Source organism: Chiroxiphia lanceolata, chromosome 3 (assembly GCF_009829145.1).
Source record: "Chiroxiphia lanceolata isolate bChiLan1 chromosome 3, bChiLan1.pri, whole genome shotgun sequence".
In the NCBI taxonomy this organism is placed as follows: Eukaryota; Metazoa; Chordata; class Aves; order Passeriformes; family Pipridae; genus Chiroxiphia; species Chiroxiphia lanceolata.
In genome coordinates this window covers 79864722-79876949 of record NC_045639.1, presented here as the reverse complement: position 1 = coordinate 79876949, position 12228 = coordinate 79864722, and the positions used below count along the sequence as shown (strand labels likewise).

The 12228-nt window shown below is 35.9% G+C and overlaps 1 protein-coding gene across 2 annotated transcripts in view; it reads right to left on the bottom strand.

Annotated features, from left to right (window-relative positions):
• RNGTT (RNA guanylyltransferase and 5'-phosphatase) overlaps positions 1-12228 on the bottom strand; it is a 177664-nt gene that overhangs the window by 147844 nt on the left and 17592 nt on the right. For both annotated transcript variants that reach the window (XM_032683713.1, XM_032683714.1), the window contains exons 6-8: positions 11000-11249; positions 4459-4568; positions 3552-3653 (exon numbers count right to left, since the gene is read on the bottom strand). In XM_032683713.1, coding sequence (XP_032539604.1) covers positions 3552-3653; positions 4459-4568; positions 11000-11249 — 462 coding nt within the window. The remainder of the gene's footprint in view (positions 1-3551; positions 3654-4458; positions 4569-10999; positions 11250-12228) is intronic.

Genomic DNA, 12228 nt, shown 5'->3' with positions numbered 1-12228 from the left:
ACCATTATAAAACCTAGTCTTGTTTGATTGTATTGATTTTAATTATTCCACAGACATTTTACAACTTTTTATTATTCTTAGTGGTAGCAGCCTTTTTTTCAAAACTGGTGTCTCATTACTTTACCAACCCTACTCCTGTCTGAACATTCAGCTCGGCTCATTAGAACAAGCATCTGTTATAAAGAGTATTAACGAGACATATATGAAGGGGTTCAACAAGCCATTACCCACCTGGGTTAATCATTTTACAGTACAAAGCTGATAACAGAGTCATGCAGTAAATGCCTTGAACATGTTACAACTACCTTATTCAGATAGTAACTACTATTTCAGAAACACAGCACTGCAAAAAAGTAAAGTTGTACCTACCTTGTAGCTACTGTTACCATACAACGTATATTTCATCTCAACAAAGCCAAAAGGCATGATTTTAGTAGTCAGAAATTTGCCTTTTGGATTTCTGTGCCTTATGGATAGATTAGCATTAAGATTATTAATAAGACACCAGAGGTTTGACAACTGTTCCAATAAATATACAGGACAGAAATTACACCAAACCAGACAGAACAGCTGCAGAACTCAGGGACTTTTTTTTTTTTAATTTTTAATAATAATAATTTAAAGCAATATGATTTTAGAGGTGGTTTTTCCTAAAACACGGTGACTTTGCATATAGTATTTACATACACCCAAATAGCTGGTACAAAGGAAATATTTTACCAAAGAGTGCCAATGCTAAATGAGCTTCGCAGATCTTTTAATTTAAAGTTCACTTCTCTAAACCTGAGATGCAAATGTACACATCTTTACATATAGGCAGTTATGAACAGGAGGGGAGAAGTATTTGTTCATGCAAACATGCTCCAGAAGGAAAGCTGAAGCGAGAACAAAGAGGTGTGCCCTGCTGATGCTTATGGAACAAGGGCCTTGGAAAACAGACACAGAACAAGCAAGATCACAAACTCTTCAAATCAGGACAGACTAAGCAAGGATAAGTCAAAGGACTTTGAACTCAGGGCTCCAACACACTCCAGTAAATTTCTCCAAAATATTTTATGGTTGAAGTATTTGACAGTAATTTTAACCTATTTCACAATGTTTAGTCAACATAAGATGATAAATAATGCTCTTTTATTTAGGGAAATACTTTCTATTTTTATAAAATTATGGGTAGAAAAATATAACAACGCTAAGAAATCAAGAAAACATGAACTGTTCTACCAATTGAAAAAAACCAGCCAAACAACATTGGAAAAAAACCCACAGAAAACTCCATCACCACAACAACAAAAACAACAACAACACAGCTTTTAAACCAGAAGGGTGAAGCTTCAGCTCAAGTTGAAATCTAGGAATAGCAAATGCCTTTGTAGAAAAGTAAAAGTCTTCAAAGAAATTACTGCCACTGCATATCAGTTAATGTACGAATAAAGGCTTCAGTCATAAAACCTCTGGAGAAAACTACTGCTGAGGGAATAAAATTCAGATATTTAACAACGATGAAATTTAAGAAGTTTGGCTAAGTTGAGTAAATATTGCTATTAACTGAGATGACGGTGTTTTATTTCAGTGAGAAAGTATAATAGAAAGTTATTAGTTATGCATCTGCTTTTCTGTAAGTCCAATCAGGTCAATGAAAGAGCAGCAAAGAGAGAGAACAAAACAAACCAACTAAAAAAAAAACAAAACCAAACTGCATGCCAGCCTAATAATATTCTAATAGGCAAAGTCTAGACTGCTGCACCTAAGCCACAGTTAACAGAACTGCTTCAGAGATCTCTGATGACAGGGGCTTCATCTCCAGACAATAGTAAGCAGGGGATCCATAAATGGGTCTCACTAACTGATGTCTTAATATTAAATTCAAAAAGGTCATGCCTGTCAACACAAGCTTTCAGAATAATTAATGAAGATCTGTTTAATTGCATATGGAGTCTAGATCGTTGAAGAACAACTAAATAATCAGAAGCATGTCCAATGTAAAAACTATCACAGTAATTTTTCATTGTTGATTCGGGTACATACCATGTACAGTGTCTAAATGTCCAAATAATAGCTCAGGTTTTCATCTTTAATCTCCCTCATTACTTCAGCTCAATTTCACTGACACTGGATCTTTGTAGCTCCATTTTCTTCTCTGAATATATCTATCAGTCTGTGTATCTCCACAATTAACTACAGGTTATTATGTTTTCAAAAGAAACTAAAATGACTATTTAGTTCCCTCAGTTTTATTCTTCATCCATTCTGTTTTGTCACCATTCTAAACCACAGGATAGAATGTTCAAAATACTGAAAATTTCTAAAAGAAATTACATGTACATTTTAATTTCTTTCACAAAAGGCAGTTTTTCAGGTGCCCTACTATTTTCTATATAACTGCTTCAGTACTCAGAATATAGGCATCGCATCCATACGTTTGAGTAAGAAAATGAGAATATTCCAAAATTTTCCAAATAGATAACATAGGATATGACAAAGCAAGATGCTTCAGGTCCATTTAAGTTGGCTGAGTTTAGTTGTTTAGGCTCAGCAGCTTTTGAATGCCCTGTACTCCTCTAAGGATATGCCTTGATCTCCCAACACCACATTACTGTAACTTCCCAGCCCGGAAACGCCTGTACTGCATTACCCAAGTGCTTGTGTATACAACCAGCCAATGTAAGAAGCCAGATATTCCCACCCATTTCTTATGCCATACTGAGTGCAAGTTTACTTTGTCTTTTCACACCATACTCTGCCCAAGATAATAAACCCTTGAAGCACAAACACCGCAGAGGAGAGATATTTGAAGGGTTGTTTGGGGTTTTTTTATAGGAGACAGCTTAATTCTGGCTGAACTGTGCTGAATCGTGACTGACTCCATGTGGAGCCACTTGGTAATTTTCGTAAGACACCCAATTCCCCATATTTTCCATGATTTTCAATGTCTAGGATACTCCACTCTATTACTAAAGATAACAAACCTAACAAAATAAAGAGTGGATGAAAAACTTCAGAAGATGTCCAGTCAGGACAACCAATCAGGTTGTAGTTTGTCATTAAACAAAAGGCACTTCTACAATGATTGTAAGAGAACGGGTGAGGCAAGATAAAACTATCGACTCTTCAGCCGACATGAACTACGAGTTTGAACAAAGGATCACAGTATGAATAAAAAAACCCTATGAAATTTCCACTAGTAGCCAGATTCTGAAGGATCAATCAGAAGTTTTAATTTAGCTTTCATAAATAAAGTCTTCAGCTTAACAAACTCTTACTGCTATTTAAGATTATTCTAAGACCTTGGTGGCAAGTCCTGGTTGACAGAGAAGCAAGGGTTAGAGAGAAGAATTACATTTAACAGTCAGTCTGTAGAACAGCTGCTGAAAAGAAACTTGGCCTCAAACTTCAGTAAATGTTGCGTACCAAGACAGAAAAAAAAATTAATCTCTGAAGCCAGTTTTTTTGTTATGCTTTGTCCTCTGTACAAGCAAATTCACTTTCCTGAGAAAACACAAACTGTCTACCCAATTTACTGTGTGTTTCTTTTTCATTTAAAATTAACTTACCGAGTGCCGTCTGCTTTCCAGCTAACTTTGTACGGCTTCTGCTCCAAAAATTTAATATTTTGCTTGTCCATGGAAACAGGCTGTGCTCCAGGGAATCCAGACCTAAAAAAAAGAACCATGTTTATTAACGTTCTGCAATAAATACTCACACAAGGCAATACATTTTTTACATTACACTGAAATCACACCTTGTATCAGGCTTGTTGCAAGGTTAAATCTAAGTTAGAACATCTCCTCCAAAAAAGTATTTTGCATGAGAAATTAAATGCCTATCTGATAAGAAAAAGGATATTTGGTTATGACAAAACACTAAATTATGTGGAACTTCAAAGTATTAACTTTGGAGGAAAAGATATTTGAATTCAAAATTACTGGCACTAGAAGAAATAAAAGCATCAGAAAGTTAGGAAGCACTGTGAGCAACTCACTGGATCATCAACTTCAGAAAGCAGAAGGTCAGAATATGAGACATTAAAGCCAACATTCTAATTAACATTAGACACAAATTCAAGTTGGCTATAAAAATGAGTATAATACCTCGATACCTCGAGGTGAAATACCAGTTGTACAAATATATCTACTGCTTGAGCAAGCACTAAATTTTACACAAATGCCTGGACTAGGCTAGATCTGGAATTTGCACAGCAATACTTCATCTGAACACGTTTTGTTATCTCAATGGAAAAGCAATTCTAGTTTCTTAACATTAACAGTGGATCATTCCGTTTCATAGTACAATGGCAAGACTGTTTCATTGCCAAGTGTGTTTGAGGCTTCCTTTATTTTAGAAACAACCCATTCAAAAATGGTCATGTTTTTTCTCATTTTTACAATGAGCTGTGTCCTTCTGCAAAACATAACACTTATTTCTAGATAGTATAAATAAACAAGTTCTAAGTTTTCATACCCTTCCCATCCACAGAATTGCTGACATTTTTGCTGTATTCCTCCTAACTTTGGTTGCGTTGTCACTTGGGTCACACATTTAACTGTTATTCCTTCCAAGAAAATTGCACCCTAAATAAATTAAAAGAAAAACAATTAGTATTTAAGCCTTCATAAAAGCAGATCAGAATATGTCAATACAAGATTAAGTCTGTTTTTACAACCCTCTCGAGCAGTACTAGCTTAAATATTCCTTAAAGATTTACCCATAATAGCAAGATACATCAGCTGAGCTTTGCCAGCAAACTCACAGGTGAGCCATGTTATAAACCCAGTAACTGAGTTATTTATGGGGGAAAAAATAATTTAAAAAAAAAAAAGGGGGTAAATAGTAAGGGATATATAGTGCTTAAATGTTTACACTATTTAGCTAATATTCTCAAGAAAGCTCCCACATCAAACTACAGCATCAGTCTGACTTATTTTTCATTTGTAACTAAAATGTTGTTATTTAAAAATAACACTAGTATCAGGTACTTAATAGTAAATTGGTCACATATAGAATTTGCAGGGATTAAATTAATCATCCTTAGTACACAAAGTATTATATAATAATAAGATAGGGTTAGACATGTATTTGTGGATGAGAATCTGAACCTAAACACTAAACAGTATCGTAAGCCCAGAGCAAATCACTGTACATTAAGGGTCACAAAATTCTTTCTAGTAGAAGCCTTCATAACACCTCTTTAAAGTGTGTCAAAAGGCATGGCCCAAAATAAGTAAACTGGGAACTAAGGAAATAATTGACCTATGAAATGTTAAATAACATTTCTTAATATATAAATAGTATTTCAAGATTAACAATTCCATGTTTGCCCTGATTCATGGAATGAAAGAGCTGCTCAGTAACAGTAGAGATGCAAGATAAATGTAAGTAATTTAGTAATTAGTGAATTAAAGTCACTGGGAAACATCCTTAGACACAAGGGTTTGGTTTTTTTTAAACAAGTATGTCAGCAGATGAAGAAGTCCTACTTTTCTCCTTTCGAATCTTTGAGATGCATGTTTTCAAATAGTTATGTTAATTTTATCAGACCTAGATGGCAATTCCAGTACAAGAAGTTCAACTACACTATTTCATCTCCTCCTGGGTGATCTACCATATTACACATCTCAAAGCTCAAGCTTACACTGTAGGGAAAACAACTGAAAGAATGAAAGTGCTTATGCAGCAGCAAACTTAAATGGTTCTCAGTTGAGCTAGGACAACCTTCTTCACAAAAGAAAAATATAAACAGCGGGTCTGTAACAAAATATTTGTGTAAAAATATATTTGCATAATTTTATTCTCAATCTAAACCAGGTTACTAAAGTGGAGTTGTTATCATGAATGCCACAGAAGAGGCTAAGTAAAAATCAAAATAGAATACTGAAAATAAAACTCTAAAATAACTTGTATATTCCAGAAAAAGTTTTATGTCAAATGGAATAAAAACAAATCCTGCATAACAGAACACATTAAAGCCACGAGGTCTACAAAGCCACAAAATTAAAGATTTCTACTGAGATCCCAAATCAACCAGAGTTATTTCAACAGCATCTCAAATAAATTTTCAATGCAGACTAAGGAGATCAAACCATGACTTTTCATTTTTGAGCTATGAATCCTGCAAATGAAGGTACAATTATTTTGTGTCTGTTCTCTAAAATGCTTGAACCTAGCCTTAACAAATCCAGCTGCATACTACTGATGAAAGGAACCTTTTTGCCCCCTTTCCTTTCCACACGCTGTGGCAGTCATCTGTTCTACTCTTGAGCAAGTCTAGGAACTAATTTAGCAAAAATAACATCATAAATTAGTAATTTTCTGCCAAATTAGTATCCTAAACTAACTCACCATGGGATGACTCAGCACTAGTGCCAGCACAAGGGAAACAGAAGGAATGCAAGGAGTGCGGGGAAAGGAGGACCAGAGTTTTCAGTACAGCCTGCATTTAGTTAAGATCAGCTCAGTCACATCACCAAATGGTCTTCTGAGAGCAGTACACCCTAAAGAAATATACTGGTTCATAACCTTAATTACCCTGAGCTCCCCAGACTTTCAGTGTGTCGCTCAGCCCATATTATCCGTGTGGGCATCAGCACACAGGTGAGTGGGCGAGGGAGGCAGACAGCTACTCGTGCCTGGCCAGCACATTGTCTGAATTCTGGTAAGTGGTTAAGAGCACCATGAAAGAAAGGAAGATGGTCATGCCTTACTTCTGCCAATAATGGCCGAGTGCAATGGCACTATGACTGTTAAGATTAAAGCAAAAGGCCAGGAACGGGAAAGATTTTCCAGAAAAGTCATAAGCACAAAATTCATGCCTGCCATTTGTAAGTGTCTCTTGCAGATTATCTGCTCTAAGTATAATCACTAGCTAAGGCACAGTGCTACGAAAACAAGGTGAGTCACTTGGTATTCGTGCTCGGCTAACTTCACACTCCAGGTTGCATGAGGACATTCCTTGGATAAGGTGCTATAACTGAGCCAGACCCATGCAATTTCTGCACCACTGTTCAGCTAACAACTCCTATGAAAACAGGACATGGGAAAACACGGTGCAGATGTGCCAGAGCACTCAGATCCCCAGGAGCAACTCAAGTCCTCAGCAACGCTACTAAACCAAAAGTTATAATCGCTAAAGGATCCAAGGAAACTACATGCACTTAGCAGCTACACTCTGCACAACCTTCATACCATCTGTACTAATCAAGTTTGCCCCACTTGCCACTGTATTTCTCCACCCATCACTTCATCTGAAGAAGTGCATTGTGTATCATCTTGTGTTGGTTCAGATCCTAAACACCATCTGGAGGAGTGGGTGAGTGGGAACAGCCCCGCACCTTCCTGAACCCAGTGGCTATCACCAGCTACTCAGACTTGATCGAGTGCCAGTATGCTCAGAGATTGCCTTCCAGAAGACAAGAAATATTCCAAAACGTGTCAGGAAGAGATATCTTCTAAAAGAAAGGATGTGAGAGACAGGGAGCTACATTAATCAGCTTAGATTTAACATCAAAATACAGGACCAAATCACAGTAACTACCTCTAGGCATGTACAAACAAAAAAGACAACAAAATCACACTGTGACTCAGTAACAAAGGTGTTCAACTAATCCTTTGGTTTTGGTGATGAAACAGGCTTCGCAGAATTGGAATTGCTTGAATTTGTCTTGGTTTGTCTTTTGTTTACTTGTCTTGTCCTCACAGAGGTAACTCAGAAAACATGGGATAGATATAACTTCTATAAAACAGACAAGCGACTGTTTTAAAACAATGTTCAAAGGAGTTAGCATTTCACTAACAAAACAGAAGGATTATATTGAGAATCTGCAAGGTCTGGTTTAGGTATAAGATAATTAATTTATTTCCCCTAAACTTCCTAGTAGCATATTCTAATTTTTGTGACATCTGTGACTTTAGTAACAGGGATACAGACTGTGATGGTAGCTTAAGAATTCATTGTTACCCTTCATTTTAAGAATGGGCTGAAAACAACACTATGCAATTCAGTATAAATGAAGTTCTACACTTAATAAAGGTTAAGAAATTATACAAACTCAAACTGGTAGATAATTAGAGAAAAAGATACAGAGGCATCGAGAGACCAAAACCTGAATTAGTATTGTTCTGTCTTGTAAAAGGCAATTATGTTGAGATATATAAACAGAAGTATTTAGCCTTAAGACATATGAAATTATCTTCTCCCTATTAAGCCCTACTAGGATGGCCTCAACTACAGGCTTGTGTTCAATTATAGGCAACACAGTCTCAGAAAAACGTGTTTCAACACGACAGAATACAAAGAATGACAACAAAGGTTGGAAGTACAAAAGGTATGGACTACAGGGAAAAAGTGAACAAATTAGCATTTAATGTGGAGAACAAAAGGATACCCATATTCAAGTACATAAAACGGTGTCGCAAAACCAAAATCTAATCTTTTTCCCATATCCATCAAGATGCTCACGGGCAGAAAAATAAGTTCAGGAGTTTAACTTTGCAAAAAAGAGCAGGTTAGGCAGAAAAAAACCCAAGGTACTAATATTTAGAATCAAGGTAACTTACTAGTTAAATAATAAATATTATCTTTGCTGTGTCAAATCAGTTTAATAATTTCCCTCTGTCTCACAGATGACCACAAGACACATGCACTCAAAATCATGAAAATCATTAACAGCCACCACCTCTTCCAGACTGTTTAAGATGCCTCCATCCATTAAGAAGCACTACATATTACATGCTGTAATATGCCACTTACATGGGACTAGAAAAGATGGCATTCCTTAATAAACACTAAAAGTTGCATTTAACACATGAAAAGTTCAAAGGCTCTGGCTCAGAATTATAGCCCTTTGTCCTATTTGCAAAATCAAGTATTTTTTCCTGAAGTGAGATTCTAAGTATCAATTAACAATGTTGCCTCGATGCTACGAGCATTACAGCATGCACTGACAAAGTCAAAAGCGTTAGGATTTCCTGTGCAGCACCTCAGACTGCAGCAAACAGCTTTCTTGGTACCTGTCAACTATGTTCAGGCAATGACAAAGCAAACTGTAATGGCTTTATGTTCTAATGGTTCCCACACCTTCTGTAATGCAGGAAAGAATGTCAAGATTTTTTGACATCAAAACAGAAGTTTTACTGAAAGATGTTGCAGTAAAGTTTCTCACATCAAAGTTTCTCAAGTGGACAGCATGTTAACTTCATAGGCTAGCTAGCAGTCGCTTCTAACTATTCATTATCCTAGCGAGACGCCTGGGAGGTGTCTCCTCCTCTACTGCTAAACTTTTCTTCTGTCTCCACAAAGATTTGAGTCAAAATGAAAAAAATCCAGAACATTGTTATCACTACAGCTACCTCTAGGTTTGACTCTGTCTACCCCTAAGTGTTTAGAGAAAGAAACAAATCAGAAAGCTGAAAACATTCGCTGCAGGAAATCAAAACAATGCTGAAAATTTAGCCCTTTAGACAGTAAAATAAGAATACCTGAGCAAGAGGTATTTACCTGATAATCTCTCCCCTGTAGATCACATATTTACAGGGAATCACAAATAGATTGTATCCATCTCTACTGAGTTAAGAAGCAGTCCAATCTGCCAGCCAAGAACCATGGTAAAGAATTCTGCCCGCTCCTCCTCTTCATGTCAAAGAATGTTCCTTCAGAGCTGCAAAACTCAATTATACGAATATGCATATTAACTAGATGATTCTTTCTTTCATAAATTCTCTAAATCACAATTAACTTTTAATTATTAATATGCTTATTCGTATAATTTAGCTTCCAGCTATCAAAAAAACTACAGTGGCAGATAAGAAAGAGCCTGTTAAACAGACCGGTTGAGTTTTATACTTGATGAAAAGTGGCTGTCATTGGAATTCATCATAACACTCAAATTTCTAATGCATCAAAAAGCACATCAAAAAACCAGCTTTGAGGTTTCAGCCCCAAAAAATTTTTAGATATCAATGTTTTACTGCAAGGCTAATGGAGGCAATGGCCATATCCCTGAACATACTTTTACTATGGCTTTTTACAGTGTGGGAAATTTTTTATTCCAGCTGAGGGACAATTTGAAAGTTTTCAAAGTCCATCTTGCTTCTTTAGATTGGATTTTGTATTCCTTTCAGGCTAATATTTTCCACATTCCATCTGTGAACCACATTGACCAGCTGCAGTAACAACAAAATGCATTTTTGCAGCATATTTCAATATGAGGATTTCCAAGTGTTTGCAAACAAATACATCTCAACACAAGTAAAATAAATCAGTATTATGCAAAAAAAAAGAATATTTCTGCACTCAGAAACAATCTATTTTATTTGCAAATAAAAAAGAGAGTCAGGAATTTGAAGAGAACTGAACTATTAAGCGTCAGATGATACAAATATACTCTTTGTACTTGAGTATTAGTTCCATACTACAGTAACTAGAGTAATTTATTTCATCAGAATTATGCAAACGTATGTCAAAAGTCAAAAAAGTCATCAGCCATATTTCTTATGCAGTTAAAACACCTTTGAACAAAATATGATTTTAAAGCTCAAGCCTTGAGATTTTTAAGGTCATATTGCTTTTTGCTAATCTAATTCTCAATCCTATAAAATTTCCAACAGTAAGAATACAAAATGAGCACTGAATTAAAAAAATTGTGAATTTCATCCACATGGCTACAAAAAATAATTAAGAGCTGTTTCCATACAACCCCAGTAACACTTAATCCCTAAAGACAAATTGAATAATTAAAAAGAGCTTTTAATATCTCAATTCAAACATTAAAAAAATTGTTATTTTAGAAACCTGTACAACTGGAACAGTTGAAGTGTTGAACGTTAAAGTTCAAGGTTCATATAGGAAACATAAGGAAGCTTGCAATGGCTCTACCAGTTTTTCCCAGTTAGAAAATAATACTTCCAGTTCCCATTTGCACAAGCAAATGAGTATTAGTAACTGATGAGTATGAGGTTATGAAATTATGTTTAGCAATTAAAATACTAAATTCCAAATCAAAATTACCAGTTTTAGGCGTTCTTTTCTCCTCTTCCCAAAGGAAGAGCTTGATGATCCAGGTTCTGACTCTTGGCCTCCAGTTTTACCATTATCATCATCCTCCTCTTCATCTTCATCAAAGCACCATTCTGGTAGCTCTGGTGGTGATGGTGCATCATCTTCATCGCCGTAACGACGAAATAATTCCTTCAAATAGTCACCTTTATAAATACCTGGTGGTCTAGCCTGGGCAAAAGTAGCCACTGCAGCCTCGATACTGTCAAATAAAAATTGAAAATCACTCTGGATGCTTAATTTACATGTTCTAGTCATGTCATGCCTTACCAAACATAAGATTTATTGGGACTGAGAAAACAAGTTCCAAAGTGGTAATTGCAAAAACATCCATTATATTCAAAACATCATGCTTAGATCAGTCTGGTAACAGTTGCTCTTGCACAAGATTCTGCATAACTCTGTAGGCACTGCATATGTTTGTTCTCAGAAGTAACTGCAGCTCACGCTGCTTCAACTCCTTATTGTAACTCACAGTGGTCTGCTGGTCATCTAAGTAAAACTTTTATTATTGCTACAGAGAAGGAATGGGTGACACACAGGTATGTACTTCAGGACCGAATGAAGACAAAAAAAGACCAAAGAAAAATATCAACAAATGTAATGACGAAAAACACAAATGTTCAAATTCAAATATGGCTACATTTTTCCCCCCTAAGAATTCTTTCCTCTCATTAGAGGTTTTGCCACCATACTGGGAAAAATCATCCTAATCTTTTAAAATTACTTCTCTTTCCAGAAGTTTCTCACAAAAACACCATCATTCAGAACCCTTTTACTATGCAGTTAACACTTAATTTTAGGTGCTCTAATAAACTGGAGACTGGATCACAAAAAAATTAGAAACCAAAACTAACAGTCAAGCACCTTTACCAGCCAACAGGAAAACTCTCAAAATATACAACAGCAAGCACAGCACAAGGGGTTTATTGTTGCTATTTCCATAGATCCTATGTAAATGTTTAACAGAATGCATTAGATGTAATTCTCTTCCATTTATTATGGCTGTGCAGAGCAGTAATGCTTCATGGATCAACATTTAGAAATTTTGCAAAATAAAAGAGAGGAAAAATCACAAAAGGTAGATGCCCCTGGTCAGGCCTCTTGACAAGCACATATCTTAAAACTAGAACAAAACACATAGTACATGCTGTGAAAAGTTGGTTTTTTTTCAGGTAAGA